Genomic DNA, 15992 nt, shown 5'->3' with positions numbered 1-15992 from the left:
AGCATGATTTGCGGATCTGCGGCTGTCTTGTGGGTGTGCTTGGCGAGCGACGTTCTGCTGGTGGGTCGCTTCTGCAAAAGTCTACTGGCGTCATTTCCGCGATGGATATGACGTCAGTGAAATGCATGAAACCCTTTCGTGTTAAAATATAAAACCCGAAAACGAACAACCTCAAGTATAACGTACCGTTTATTACTAATGGCTGCTTCCGCGCAAGAAGACCTTGTGTGCAGGAGTGCACCCTTTCACAGACCGCTTGCTCCGTTGTACTGGCGTCACTTCCGTGACTGATATGAAATAATTGAAATATTTGTGTATCCGGTAATAAAACACTTCCGTGTTAAAAAGAAAAAAATTACGAATGAAGAGAATGAACGCGAGACAGCCGTACACGTTCTGGCGAAGGAGAAGGAGGTCGTGCGACAAAAGTAAATAGGGACAAAAAAACTCACTGCCCTCGCCACGTGCACTGCAGTACAAGGGCAGAAACAAACGCGTTCCACTGAGCATACGCGCCTTATATCCTTGACTCATTCAAACTACGTCAAGATGCTACTGATACAACGCATGATGGGGCAATGATTAACACTTGCAATAAAAGAAAAGAAGCGCCCACTTACAGCAACAATGATGGAGTAAAGGTCGTTGCGACAGCGAAGCCCCAAGCATACCACTTAGAGAGATTGACCAAAATTGGCCAATAAAACATACTAATAATCATAAAACATAATAATCATACGCGTTCCCGACAGGTTTCACGCGATTTCAGAATCAATTCAACGGAAACACCAAGTGAACCCCACGATGCGTCGCATCTACACAGGGTTCCCCTCGCGGGGAGGTGGGCGCAATTTTCCACTGCCTCTACATAGACTATCTCCCACTCTCCTACCGCTCTTCTCTTCCCCCTTCTCTCTTCCTATCCTTTGAAGCCCCAATCCCCTTCCCTGGACTGGGTCGTATGAGGGTGAACTCCCCGTTGAGTTCAACAATATCCCAGGCCTTTTCTCTTCCCTCCTTTGTTAATAAATCACCACCCCTGCCTATTTCGCGAGTCGTGTATACATTTTGCAGCGCGCGGCATCTCCCCTGTGCCATTGCGCAAGGCCGTGCGCTCCTCGGACGCCTTCTGTGCTGGTTAATCAACCGACATCATTGGCTCCGTTCCAATTCGCGGACAGCTTGGGTTGACAGCTTACGGAGCAGTCTAACTAGTCGTCTAAAGAAATAAATTTGGAACGCGGCGCGGTCCCAAACGCAACACCAACGCCTACGACAGCCTCGTAGCAGACATGTTCAGAAACACGAGCCGCAGGTTTTGTACATATTATTACCGTTATTATGTCAAACAATACGTGATTTAAAAATTATACAGTCATCTTCTCCACCAGTAAATTACTCTAAATATTTTAATAAAAGAACAATCAGTTTTATTACAACATTAATACGCGAAAAGGTGGCGCTGGCGTCACTTCTTAGTCATCGTTGCAGACTTTAATGCCGTCTCCTGGAAGTAGTTTTCGTCGACTGCTCCGTTCAAATTTGAACGGGGTTTAACATGACGGACTGCCCGCGCAGACGGCAACGAAGCTGTCTAAAGGGGAGACTGGAACGCACCCATTGTTTCCTCCCTTCAGTCCTGTGTGTGTGTGTGTCTTGTCTGTGACCTTCAGATCGCGCCACTGTCCTCTAAATTTCAGCATGGGAAATCCCACCAGAGCGCTAGCACCACCCGGACATCCCTCTTCACAGGGCGGAAGGGCTCTGATTTTTTATAAACATCAGTACGTAAGGCTCGCCTAGATAAGCTGTGGCAGCACTAGTCAATGAAAACGACGGACCACAGAAGCGCACATATTTAACAAAGGCAGAAGGTAGCAGCTGACAGGCTAGCGGCTGCGATGCCTGGCCAAACACTCGCAGTTCTTCGGCGCCACGAGGCCCAGTGAGGTGCTTCGTCGTCTTCGGCGATGTTGCTACAGAGGTTCACTTCTCCTCCTCCTCATTAAGAAGCGTTCCCGCCTGCTCCACCATCCTTTTTCGTTTGTGGTGAATCTAGTAGAAGTATTTGGCACAATGGTTTCTACATTGTTTCCTGTATCTGTGCTGTTTACCGATGCTCTTACAAGGGACTCGTCGCCCCTGACGAAGACGTCTTGTTTGAAGACGTTTGGCATTGGTACGGTGTACTTAGAGCGGTGGTTCTCAAACAGGGTTGCACGAGGTCTGCGACGGCCCTCCAGGGGTCCGCAAAGCCTTCCCCAAACTCTTCCTCTACCTCCATTCATTTTTTCCCCTTTTTGCCAAACCTTCCTGCCAACGCAAAATAATTAAAGCCGTTCAACTCAATGTAAAAGCTGTCGGAAGTGCAGAGCAGTGACTCGCCATAATGGGTGGTGGCGCCGTTATCCGCTCACTGCTACCACCCGCCACGCTCTTCGCCGCCTTGTCTCATTCCTCTCTTGATGAATATGCAATTCAAATTTCCCGCCTTCCCAGTGCTCGCGCGCCCCCTGCCTGAAACTGCGCCAGCGGGAGTTCTCTTCTTTTTGTGCTTGCTTTGATTTTGTATGCTGGAGCTGTTTTACGTTGTTTTGAACGCATAATTTTTTTTCTTGCGCGGCTGGAGCCTTTCTGTGGCATTTCGAACGCGCCATTTCTCTCTTGCGCGGCCCCTTTTTTGCTTACTATTGTAAAAACCAACCCAGCGAGCGATCCTAATTAACTCAACGCAGGCGCTGGCGGGCAATTACGTATATTTTGCCTGAAATGTACCTACAGTTTTCTTTGCGCTAAACGGGGAGATGTATGACAAGCGCAAGCGGTTCACGAGGTTTGAACGGTTATGACTATTTAAACCGCGTGGTTTTCGAAGCCACAGGGTGACTCCCTGACGACGATACACCAGGCTCTACTTGGGTCTGTTATCTCGCTGCGCCGCCTGATCCCGGCAGTCGTTTGACATCGACCGCTAGCTAGCTACGACGACAAGGCGAGCCCATAAAATGCTCTGCACTTAAAATGTGGCTTCTAAATTATATCTTTCTCAGCGTAGCACATCCTTTAACGCCGGCTTTTTGCATAACACGCCAGCTAAGCAAATAAGCCCCCCACAGAGAAGGCAATGTTAGGGCGACTGTTAGCTGGCCGAGCAAATCTTTGGCAACATGGCATGCCAAGACATAACATGCATCAGCATATAAGTCAGCCTCAAAAGGCGTACGTTGAATATATGTGAGGGCGACTTTAGCTGTCTGTGCAAACTGTTTCACATTACGGCACGCGTAACATAGTTCTTTGTGGGGTCCTGCAGTTCTTTGTGGGGTCCTGCATCACTTTTGAACACCCAAAAGGGGTCCCCCGGCCCGTGACGGCTGAGAACCAGTGACATTTTAGTACACTTCAGCCACCGGGCTTCGGCTGCTGCGTCGTCCAGTCTTGTGCTTCCTGTCCGTTGATAACTAAATGCGCCCTGTTGCGAAAGTATCCCCACCTCTCTCTGGCATCGGCGCCGAATGCCTGCGTACGCTGCTAAGAACGGGGTGAAGAAAAGACCGAGGCTTGTCCGGCATCCGGCTCCCGGGCTCACGGCACAGCACCGTGTAAATCGAAACATCTGGGAAAAAAGGTTCACAAAGGTTAACAAGACCAAAATAAAAGGTTCACAAAAGGTTAGAGAGAGAGAGAGGGGAGAGAGAGAGGAAGAGTTCCTGGAGAGCCGCGCTGCGCATGCGCGAGGAGCATTGAATTGGATTGAATTGAATTTGGATTGGATTGGACTGGATTGAAATGGATTGGATTGGACTGCAAGTCGTTTTAGCAGGGGTAAGCACTCTCACTGGTGATTTACGGTAAGAACGATCCCCAGTGCTTCGTCCACTCATCATGATTCACTTGGTGGAGATGCGTGAATTTTCTTATTTCTTGCGGATGCAGCCAGGGGAAGCGTCCTCCATCGGTGGTCCGCAAGCTCGGCGAGGGCTCTGCGGGAGAGGTGTACCTCGTGCGGAGGGGGGCGGACGAGCGCGTGCTCAAGGTGATCCCCGTGGGCGGCGACCAGATCGTCGACGGCCTCAAGCCGCAGTCCCTGGTCGGAGCGAGTGCAGAGGTCGCCATCGCTCGGTGAGCGAGCTTCTATCTTCTGTTTCTACCGCCTTGACCACCGTAGGTAGCCCCCGGCTCACGTCAACTTTACCAATTCCGAAGAACACATGTGGCGTATCCTTCAGAGTCCGGACAAACACATTCCGTTATACCGCTATACTCCACTGAATCCACCCTTCTTTATGCCCTTTCCCGGAATGGCGCCGTCGCCACCCTTCCCAACATCTTCTGGGGGTGTCCTAAAGATCCCTTTCCCCTGATGGGTGCATTTTACTAGCGCAAAAGACGGACCACACGAGTAAGAAAAACACAGGATGAACGCTAGCTTTTCGTCCTGTGTTTTTCTTACTCGTGTAGTCCGTCTTTTGCGCTAGTAAAATGCACCCATTATCGTCTAACCAACTAGACGACCTCTAACCAACTAGACGTCTAACCAACTAGACGTCTAGCCCAACTTTCCGCGCTTCCCCTGATTTCCTGCGAGCAGTGGAGGGGACGCTGAGGAGCTCCCGCCTATAAGTACAAACCTCCTTGGTCCCCGGAGCTGCCAATGTGGCTTCTTGGTCCTCGCACCGTGAGCTGGCCAGCTCGCGCTTCAACTTCTCAGGGGAATGGGAAGGGAGGGGGTTTGGCACGTGGGAGCATTCCCCAAACTAGGTGGTAGGTGGTGTTCCCGACGGAGCAAGAGGGGCAGTTGTAGGGGTAGGTGGAGGGGAAGGTGTGGTGTAGTTCGAGGTGTTGTATGTGTCGATATGTCATCATCATCATTATCCTATCTACGCCCACTGCAGGGCAAAGGCCTCACATTAATCTCCAATTATTTCGGTCCTGTGCTTACTGCGACCAATTTATCCCCGCAAACTTCTTGATCTCATCCGCCCATCTAACTTTCTGCCGCCCCCTGCTCCGCTTGCCTTCTCCAGGGACCCACTCTGTTGTCCTTAATGACTAGCGGTTATCTTGCCTTCGCATTACATGCCCTACTCACGTCTATTCCTTCAATTTCTACTAATATGTCCTTAGCACGCGTTTGTTCCCTGACTCACTCCGCTCTCTTCTTGTTCCATAATGTTACACCTATCATCTTCCGTTCCATTTGTCACTGAGTCGTCCTCAATTTAAGTTGAACCCTCTTAGTGATTCATGTTGAATCACGTTTCACGTTGCTAAGCCTCTTGGTGAGCCTCCAAGTTTCTGCCCCCGTAGGTGAGTACCGGTAAGATGCAGCTGTCATAGACGTTCTTCTTCAGGGACAATGGCAAGCTGCCATTCATTATCTGAGAATGCCTAATGAGTGCACTCCACCCCATTCTTATCCCTCTAATTATCTCTGCCTCATGGTTGGGATCCGGGGTCACAACTTGGCCTAAGTAGATATATTCGCTTACCACTTCCACGGCCTCACCACCTATCTCAAACAGCTGTCCTGTCCCGAATTATTGATAATTACTTTAGTTTTCTGCATATTAATTTTCAGGCCCACGGTTCTACTCTGTTTGTCCAGTGCGGTAAGCATGCTTTGCAAATCCTCCCCCGAGTTACTCAGCAAGGCAACGCCATCAGCAAATATGAGGTTACTGAGGTATTCTCCATTAACTCTTACGCCCACCTGTTCCCAATCCAATGTTATGAATACTTCTTGTAAACATGCTGTGAATATCTCCTTGTCTGACACCCTTCCTTTCACGTATTACTGCTCTCCTTATGGAGAACGATGGTAGGTGTGGACCCATTGTAGATGTCCTCTAGTATTCTCACGCAATGCAGGTCTACACCCTGATTCCGCACAGCCTGAATGACGTCGATCTGTAGTCGACGCCAAGTGCGAGCCGCCTGTGCTCTGAGGGATGGGTAGGGAGGCGGTATTGAAGACGGAGTTGGCGATAATGGTATAGAATTTCTGTGTATAGGCAAGGGACTGGGGGATAAAGGGCGGGTGCGGAGAGGTCCACTTCCGTCGATGAAAACGCCCGTAGTGTAAGTGTGTGGGCAGCGTCGTGTGCCGCCTCGTTTCCCTCGAGGGAAGAATGGCCTGGGGTCCACACAATAAAACTTTTCTCTCTCTGTCGGCCTGTTCAGATGGAACATGCCGGCGAAATTGGGCGCCGTCGATCGGCGTGCGCTGAGTGAAGGAACAAAGAATAAGAGAGCGCGTGTGGAGAGGAGGATATCAAGCTGAGCCCCGAGCTGGTGGCGGCAGTGGCTGCGTTGGCGCTGCATTCGCACTGCTCCCTCTGTCCGACGGGCCCGTCGTTCGGCTTCTCAACGCGTCCAGCACCGCGTGTGCACTTTGTGAAACCGTGTGTGAGATGAATGCAGGGCCGAGCAGGCGAAAGAAAAAGTGGCAAAGAATGGGGATACGGCGACGAAAGGTCGATACTGGTGGACAGGAAAAAGCGCGACACGCAGCCAATGCCGCGTGAAAGCGAGTGAACGTGACGACCGAGACGGTTAGCGCTGAAAGCATGGTTGGCACAGCGTTCGACTGGCGTAAGAGAAGCGCCGTGTTGCGTTTATTTTATAGAAGTTCACGCCTTGACCCGGCCTCTAAAGCCGGGGCCTTACGTCTACCCTAACGCCTTGACGTCCACCGTCGGGACAAACGAAGCGCCCAATGCGTCATGCTGATGCCGGTGTCGAAAGGCTATCTGTTCTGAGATCTCTCGTGCGTGGAAAGATTAAAACTGATTTAAGATATGTTACACTGAACTGTCAAAAGCAATGGAACGGAAGGTGATTGGTGTAACCTTAAAGGGACAAGAAGAGAGCGGAGTGGGTCAGGGAAAAAACGCGCGTTAAGGACATATTAGTAGAAATTAAGAAGAAGAAATGGACGTGGGCAGGGCATGTAATGCGAAGGCAAGATAACCGTTGGTCATTAAGGGTAACAGAGTGGATCCCTAGAGACGGCAAGCGTGGCAGGGGGCGGCAGAAAGTTAGATGGGCAGATGAGATCAAGAAGTTGCCGGGGATAAATTGGTCGCAGTTAGCACAGGACCGGGTTAGTTGGAGATCTATGGGAGAGGCCTTTGCCCTGCAGTGGGCGCAGATTGGATGACGACGACGACGACGACGATGATGATGATGATACTGAATTGTTACGGTCGACAGAGGAAAAAATACTGCGCGAAAGACTAGGACCAAGGGAAGAGGGAGACCGGACGAGCGCTGCTAGTGTACTAGACGATAGAGGTCTGTCGTGCGGCTGACAAACTAATGGAGAGCACCGGTCCCTGTTGCGATGAAAAAGAAATGTATGGAGCGGAGGTGTTCCCCAAAGAGGTGCTGTTGCAGCCAGCGCCACCTAAAAGTTTTTAAACCAAACAGTTAAAAAGCTTTTCATAAACCATTATGCCGTAAAATAAAGAAATACGGCTATTTAAGGTAATAAATAAGGATGGATTTAACAAACAGATGCAAAGCTTGTGAAGCCATCTGGTAAGCAAAGGCCGCCAGGGGCGCTGCTTACAACAGGAGCTCCCCAGCAGAAATTTTCTTCGCAAAAGGGCCGCCTCCGAGCTGCCCCGAACGACACAACTCTCTCTTGTAGTACACCTTAGTGCTGCTCCGGTCTCCGTATTGTCTTCGTCCTCGTCTTTCGCCCAGTATTTATTTCTTCGTCTGTCATGAACCAACTAGCCAGCAACCAAGTCTACTAGATTGCAGTTGAAACATTCTCAAAGATATCTCCACGCTTAAAGGAGGCTGCTTACATAGTTATTTCACATTTTAAATTTCGTCACTACTATAACCGTGGGTCTCACACGGGTCGCTGAAGTGAGGGAGCTTGGTAACATAGGTACCAGCTGAGGCCCACCGCTGAGACTCCGACGCCTCGGCTGCTGAGCCTCCCGCAAGAAACTCAACAGAATAACAGTCTCTCTCTCTCTCTCTCTCTCTCTCTCTCTCTCTCTCTCTCTCTCTCTCTCTCTCTCTTACGGTCCGATTAGTCGAGTGATGTATGTTGGTGTGTCACACACACAGGTCAGTATACAATACGGGAGGGTAGCAGATAGCCCTATGTTTTCCCCTGGAATTAAAACCTAGTCCTCCCAAGTTTCATTCAGTGAATTAACTAGGAAGTGTGTTCAGTCGCAAACGACAAACGTGTTTTGTTTCATGCACTCCTTTGGCTGGGCCTAGCTTCGCTGGTCAGCCTTCTTCACAGAGTGGAAATTATTTTCGTATTTCCCTACAGCCGCGAGTGACGAAGGAGAAACCATACTCCTTCGTCATTTTTTTTGATTACGTGGTTTGTTTTTGACGTGTTAGTATTTACTTCAGTCTCTTTTTTTTCTCTTGCACGCAGAGTACTGAGCAACCTTCGTTTCAACACGACAAACCGGACGGCCAATTTCATCGCTATGAACGGGTAGGTGTATCTAGCATCTACATGACGTCACAAGGAATGCTAACAACAGTTCTTTAAAGGGGTCATTAAGGCAAAATACGAGCTCGGTTCACTAAAAAGGCTGCTTTGACCGGATAACAATGGCACCCATTTTGCGGCAAAAACATCGAACAAATAATTGAGGTATTACAGAAAAATGAAGGAAGCTCACACTAACCCGTAAGACCTGAAGTTAGCGAAGCTGTACGCAACCTGTTCGACCATCACGAAGGTTGAGTCCACGGTTGCAGCCGATTTGCTTTTTCTTTGCTGCCGCAACGGCCTTTATTCCATCGTTGTTGCTACAAGTGTCAACTCCTTTCATGTTGTTTTTTGCGAGTGATAATCATTGGACACCGCCTAGGAGGGGCGTAAACTGCGACGCATCTTTCTCGTTCCAAGCAAGTGTTGCCGCGATTGCGACGAACGCGTGAGTCTTTCTTGTCGATTGATTGTAGGGTTTAACGCGGCGACGCAACGCAGGCGGTGAGCCGCGCCGTAGTGGAGGGCTCCGGATTAATTTCGACCACCTGGGGACCTATAACGTGCGCCGAAATCTCGTACACCCGGGCGTTTTTGCTCCCCGCCTCCATCAGAAAAGCAGCCATCGCGGGCGGGAATCGAACCCGCGACCTCATGCTCAGCAGCGCTACGCCTTGTCTTTCTTGTTCCTAGCACGTGTTGCCACGATTACGGCGAACGCTTCAGTTTTTTTTTCAATCTTTCCCAATCTCTCTAAAGTGGGTATGCTTGGCTGGACAAACGTGCGCCGGGGACGCTGGGCGGTCGCCGCGAGGCCCGCGCACACGTGCGCGCGCTCGGCAATTTCTTGCTATTTTTAACTTCGGACACAAAAAATTACGATTTGCTAAACAGTTTCGCTGTAAAAACAAACGAAGCAGTGGCGACTCTCCTGCCACTTTCCGGCAACTTTTCTATGACGTCACAGAATCTTGTTTGTGCGCTTGGCGGCCGCCGCCTATATACGCCATGGCGAAGTAGTATCATTACATAAAATGCAGAGTACCGTCACTGAGGAACGCAAGGGAGCAACAGCGGCCATTTTGGTGTTTATCAGTGTTGCCAGATTGCCACTTCTGCGACCTCACCGCTAACTTTGACGAGGTCATTTGTAAACAACACTGCCGAAGAAGCAGCAACGAGGTATCGTCGGATGCACTTCTCCGGCTGAAATGTTGCGAAGCGCGTTATCTTTGATTCGCGTTCCGAGCGGCGCCAGTCGCGCGCAGCCGCAGAGCAGGGACGACAAGCTGAGACTACCACAGTTGACCGACAGAAAACGCATAAACAAAAAATTATGCCTATCTTCCCGCGAGGGAACCCTGGTGTGATACGACGCATCGGGGGGTTCAATTGGTGTTTCCGTTGGGTTGATTCTCTAAATCGGGTGAAACGTGTTGTGAACGCGTATGATGCATTTCATCACATGCGAGTGTTCTCATACGTGGGAAGATGGGCGTAAGCTGACTGAACCGCCGCAGCGCGCTACCCGCTTTATATTCACAGCGCCTGAAGGAGAGGAGACAGCGGAGGAGAGTCGCGCATGCGCGCACTTGCGCGACGGGAGCGGAGCGAAGCGAGCGAAGCGCGCGCACGCAGCTGTTGTTTATGATAATGAGACCGAGTGAGAGTGTTGCGCACAGCTATCGGAGAGAAGAGCGGAGGAGAGTCGCGCATGCGCAGGTGGCGTGCGAACGCCGCCGACGCCGACGCAGGAGGGACATGTCTCAGAGAAAGAGATGCGTCGCATTTAACAAAATGGCGATGCCCATGAACCGTAGCAGTGTAGACAAGTGTACCGTGATGCGAACTTACCAATGGTCACGGCGGCGGAAGGGAACAATAGGAGGAAAGGGTGCCGATACTCTGTAACCTCATCCAGTGGCACTAGCATGAAGCATGAAGAAGCAATAATGGTTTATTGTGAACAGTGCGGCTGCTGATTCCGTTTGATCGTATCACTTAAATGTTGACAGGCAGTTAGCGCTGAAAATCGCGTTTTTGTTGCAGGCACATATTGCGTCACTCGCACCCATAACATGTCATTAGAGCGAGAAATTTGAAAATTTTGTAACATTTATTCCCCTTTTTTTCGCTTAAAAATGTCTTTCGTGGCCAGAATGGCGCTGAGTGAATTACCAAAGGCTAGTTATCTTAAATTAAACTTGTATTTTCTCTTGATGACCCCTTTTAATCATATCAGCAACACGGCGGACGCTGGGTGCTAAACGAACGCTTACGACTGTGTCAGCACAGTACAAAGCGATACTGCTCCGACTTGAGAGAGCGGACGGTGTAGAGGGCATAAGTATGGGAAAGGGGCACTGTAGAGGGGTAAGGGCTTGTCGTATTACTGACAAAATTTTGTTGCTCTGCTTGTTGTGCGGTCTTTACAACAAGTTTAGCCACAAAGGCGTCTTTTTTTACCTGTTCCCACTTTTCACTCCGCCTTTGTTTTCTTTATGTCATTTTCCCGACTTCGATTTGTGTCTGTCTTATCGTTTGTTTGTTTGTTGCAATATGTTTCGTGTATTTCGTTTTTATGTAACTATCCGTGCGCCAGCACCAAGGCCTTTGGCTGTTCCTGGGCACGTAAATAAACATGATTGATTGATTGATTGATTGATTGATTGATTGATTGATTGATTGATTGATTGATTGATTGATTGTAATAAACATAATGTAATAAACATTATGGTTCTCTACTTCATCTGCAGCGCGCACTGTGTCCAAGGGCCCTACCACCCCGTCCTACTTGCCAGCTGGAAGGAGTACGAGGAGCGCTTTTGTTCAGAGAACGAGAACCCAGGTTGGACACCGAACAGTACTTTCACGATGGGCAGACGTTCGCGATTATTTTGCGCGGAGATCGGCTGAAGAGAAGCGCAAATGGGTGATGGGGCAACGGAAGGACATTTTTCGACCCGCGTTATGCCGGCGGAACTGTTTCGGCTGGTACGCCTGGCAAGAAACTTGTGAAATGTTACCATATTCATGCAGATGTGTCGAACGATTGCCATTCGCTGGACCAATGTACGCGAAATGCGCCCTGTTACCTCCGAGAGCGGTTATTACAGAAATGTTCTAAACTGACTCGCTCAGTACGCAGCATCAAACCTGTTCATCCTGGAGCCAGTGTGACCGTCTGAGTCTATTTTAAATTGGATCTATAGAATTAAGCAAAAAAGTGTGGTTGATCCTTCTTTCATAAGAATCGGTAAAACACGAAAGTGAACTGTGATTTCACAGGAGCAGTTGAATGTTTATTATGCATCGATATGAACTTGCACATCGCTGTATACATTTTGTCGGCATGGCACCGCTAGACGCATAAACATTAGACACTGGATTACACGCGCCGGAGCATTACGCAAATCCGATACAAACCCCAGGCTCTCGCAAAGCGTGCGAACTAAACCGAACGAGTTGTCAGCGAATCATTGGTGAAGTCACGGTCCGCTACACCGAAAAGAGCATGATTTACGTGTCGGCAGCCGTCTTGTGGGTGTGCCTCGCGAGCGACGACCTACTGGCGGGTCGCTTCGGCAAAGGTGCGAGCACATTGGTCCTGCTCTGTGGCGTGTGCGCCAGACGCTTCGGTTGCGACGAGCTCAGCTTGTTCGTAGCTCCGAACGCAGAGTTAGGCGAACGGATTAACACAGCAGCTTACGCTGGTATACACTGCCATATCGAGGCGCCAACTATCGGCGCTCATTAGCGTCATGACGCACTACTTCGCGTCACCTCTCCCAGATGGCAGCACCATCTGAATGGCGAAGTTAGAGGGAAGGACATAAGGAGCGTTCGTACAGCCATGCGGGCTTGACTTCATGACCCAGTTGGCAGAGCGTTTAACACCTCCCGTTGCGGCCAGAGTGACCGTGGGCTAGAATCCTTGCGTCGCCGTCTCAATGGAACTTTTTCTGGTGATGTCATTTCCGCGACGGATACGACGTCGCTGAGGTTTGTGTACCGCGGCATAAAACACTTTCGTGTTAAAAGATCTCAAGGTGAGTCACGAGAAGTGGTGACGTAAAACTTCAGCTTATCAGTGGTCCTCTCTGATGGCATGGCTTCCTCTAGTAACTGGTTTGCTCCTGCCGAAATTTCAAGAAGTGTCAAGTTTCCAACTATATTACGTATTCTGGCGAGTCAACAGTCCAGTCCAAGCTGCTTAAAAGGGCCATGAAGACAAAATACAACCTTGTTCAGTTTTTAAGATCTACACTTTGGTTCAAAAAAATTGCGCGAAAAAGGGGACACGGACCAAATGAGGACACACACACACAGCTCAAACTTGATAAGGGTGATAATGTAGCGGTTGTGTCTGCCTGACCTCACTCCGTCCGTGTCCGCATTTTTTGCGCAATTTTTTCAAGACGGTAGTCTTTCTTGGGCTACTTGAATTTTTATCTGTCTGTATGTCTGTCACTCGATTCAGCCAGCCGGCCAAACTGATCACATGCTGCGCAATAGTCATATACTCACAGCCAAATCTGAACGTTTAAGCCCCATTCATACTTGTTCATACATGTCAACATTGTTGAACAAGAACAAGACATTGCGCAAATATAAGGCAGAAAATCAATACATGAGTAATATTTGCAGTGTTTCTTTATTAAAAATTACGAATGGTTGCTTGTTGCGATAGCAAATCAAATCCTACATCAATTGCACAAAACCGTCGCCTCCTGTTGCCCGCGCTACCTGGCGGAATTCGAAAAAATCAAACGGCAACAGCAACGAAAGGTTCCACTACATAAGTTCCGCGTTCCACTTGGAACGCTCGTGGATGAGGGCAACGTGGTTCTCTAAACGTTGTAGTCGGATGCCTCGATTCACGCGGGTCTCCGCCGTACGGCAGCGCTGGCCTCGAGGCACCCGACCTGGAGCAGTGGAACGCGGTAAATTTGAGTTGACTTGAGCAAACCTTTAGTGTGTTTACCTTGGGATGAGAGCGACGGGAGAGGAACAGCATGAGAGGTGAACGGGAAAGAGAAGAGATCCATTTACTTGTCAGGGGCGCCAGTCGACTATCGTCTTGCGTCGACATTTGCAACGAAAGGAGCAGATACGCGGCCATTTTTTTTTTTTAGTAATGGAGCACCAACGTGCCCACAATGCTACCCTTAGAAGTTTGCAGCTCACTAGGTCCATTCCAGTCAAGAAAGATTTTTTAACCGACAAAACGCAAGAAATATTGAACAACTTCCGAATTTTGCGCCGTAGTGACGTAATATGGGTAGGAGTGACGCATTATGGGCCGCACTAAAAACAGTTTTATTAGTGTGTTATACTGCGCGTTTTACTCAAGTGATACTATCAAACGGAACTAGAGGGCTCACGACAATCCCCCGGTCATGTTTTGTCGCTGCCCTAGTTCGGTGGCAGCCAATCGCGTGAACAACATTCTGTGACGTCATAGAAAATCGCCGGAAAGCGGCTGGGAGTCGCAACTGTTGAATCTGTTTTATTTAATATCTGGATTGTTTTTTTTTTTTTGAAGTTTTCGACAAAATTGGTATTGTTATTATCAGGACAAACCAGCCTTTTTAATGAACCACGCGCACTTGTATTTTATCTTCATGGCACCTTTAAAGAGCGCGGCATTTTTAACACGAAAGTGTTTTATTCTCGGATACACGAAGATTTCAGGGACGTCATATCCGTCACGAAAGTGACGCCAATACAACGAAGCAAGCGGCCTGTAAAGGGTGCACCCCTGCACATAGGCTCTTCTTGCGAGGAAGCAACCTTTAGCACTAAAGAGCCAAGCACACCCACAAGACACCCGCTGACCCGCACATCATGCTGAGCTGCAGATTTCACTGCACATTTCACTTTAGTATTTTACTGATTCCTATGACAGAGGAATCGATCACAGTTTTTGTCTTCGTGGCACCTCTAAAGAGCGCGGCCTTTTGCCCTGATGACAGATACTCTGTTAAGCAATCCTGGCAGAACTTTTTCGTACGTTTCCTAACGCTAGAGCAGGCCGTCGGTAAATCAGTTCTCTATGGAATCGTCGCGGAGCCTCGGCGAACCCTTGAATGCGGAGTATCTTACAATGAATTTCCCCCGGAACACCCAGCCTGGTTCGGAGACTGGCGTTACGGCATTGCGCGTTTCTGGCTTTCGCAAGCGTGACCGTGAAATTGCATTGTGTGACCATTTGCATTCCAGAGGTCTTCGGCGACGCGCAGCTGTTCCTCATCCTCGACTTCGAGTACGGAGGGAAGCCGCTGGAAAAGTTCAAGGTGAGCTGCAAAGCCGGCACTGTATTGCTTGCACCTTCTGAAAGGAAGCGGAATGGCGAGAGTGGGAGAATATTGACCAGCAGGGGCCTTTGGTGGTACGTTGCATTCGAGTATACATGGCATCTTTCTATGGCAAGCTGTTCATTACACCTACACGCAAGGGCGGCCTCGCATAAAATTGTTCCCAGACCCACCGATAGATGGTGCAATGGTCTCGCAGTGGCTTCATAAAGATTAGAATCATGGCTTCATAAAGATTAGAATTAGACGAAAAGCAGAGAAAGGAATACTGCCTACGACAGTTACCACCTGTAAAAGGGAAAAAAAGTATTTTGTGCCTAATGTTTTTGTGCCTGCCCTAAACTGCGCTAGTATTAAACCAAGAACATAAAACGTAGGTATATTAGTCCTTTTTGGTAAGATGATACGTCATCACTCCGCTACAAAGGGTAAACCAATAGCAATCATCATCGTCGTCGTCATCGGCTTTTAAAGCTTTTTTGACGTCATCACCCTGCTGCAAAGAGGATACCAATCGCAGTCATCATCATCATCATCATCGTCGGCGTGTTCCTCTCCCTCCCGCCAGGGGAAGGAGCCTCGATCCTGCTGCTGCCGTTTATCTGCCCATTTCTTGCAGCGAACCGCAGAATTTGCGCTGCGCCCGTTGACCTCGGACCCAGACGACACAAGAGAACCTCGTGCATATTTCACACTGGTGAAACTGGGTTCAATTTTTTTGTTTTCTTTCGAGCCCGCCGCGGTGACTGAGTGCCGAGGCATTGCGCTGCTGCGCCCAGGGACGGGGGCTTCTCTCCCGGCCGCGGTGCCTGCTTTTCAGATGGAGACGAGAAGTGAAAATGCCCGTGTGTCGAGAATTCGGCGCACTTTAAAGAGCCAAATGTCCCCTGCAGGTGCTCAACATTAATCCGGAGCCCTCCACTACGACGCGCCTCATATCCCAGGTGTGCATTTGGGGCGTTAAACCGCCATAATTGTTGTTGTTGTTGTTGTTGGATATGTTTAAAAAGAAAAGAGGGGGAGGGAGTTGGGTTAAAAAGTGTAGCACTGGGTGGCCATCCTATTCCGGTGGGCCGCGGGCTGTGGCTGCAGTCTTCGCCCGGAGAATCAGGGCTTCCTGTTCTTCGAGCTGGCTGCAGCGCAGCGCGCGCTCTCAATGCTCAGGAGAGGGGGAGAGAGGGGTGGGGAGGGGGGATTTA

At 49.5% G+C, this 15992-nt stretch overlaps 1 protein-coding gene across 5 annotated transcripts in view; it reads left to right on the top strand.

The window, feature by feature from the left end:
- The window catches only part of LOC144162522 (uncharacterized), a 112072-nt gene that overhangs the window by 59241 nt on the left and 36839 nt on the right, over nucleotides 1–15992 (top strand). For 3 of the 5 annotated variants that reach the window (XM_077693088.1, XM_077693087.1, XM_077693090.1), the window contains 5 exons: nucleotides 3937–4122; nucleotides 8414–8476; nucleotides 11233–11324; nucleotides 14699–14772; nucleotides 15687–15737. In XM_077693088.1, coding sequence (XP_077549214.1) covers nucleotides 3937–4122; nucleotides 8414–8476; nucleotides 11233–11324; nucleotides 14699–14772; nucleotides 15687–15737 — 466 coding nt within the window. The remainder of the gene's footprint in view (nucleotides 1–3936; nucleotides 4123–8413; nucleotides 8477–11232; nucleotides 11325–14698; nucleotides 14773–15686; nucleotides 15738–15992) is intronic. The other 2 variants (XM_077693089.1, XM_077693091.1) reach the window with 1 other exon arrangement.

The sequence above is a fragment of the Haemaphysalis longicornis genome, unplaced genomic scaffold (genome assembly GCF_048455015.1).
Source record: "Haemaphysalis longicornis isolate Haplotype H1 unplaced genomic scaffold, Haemaphysalis longicornis Haplotype H1 scaffold_12, whole genome shotgun sequence".
NCBI lineage: Eukaryota > Metazoa > Arthropoda > Arachnida > Ixodida > Ixodidae > Haemaphysalis > Haemaphysalis longicornis.
The sequence above is the reverse complement of the archived record's forward strand: the minus strand, read 5'-3'. Positions and strand labels throughout refer to the sequence as shown.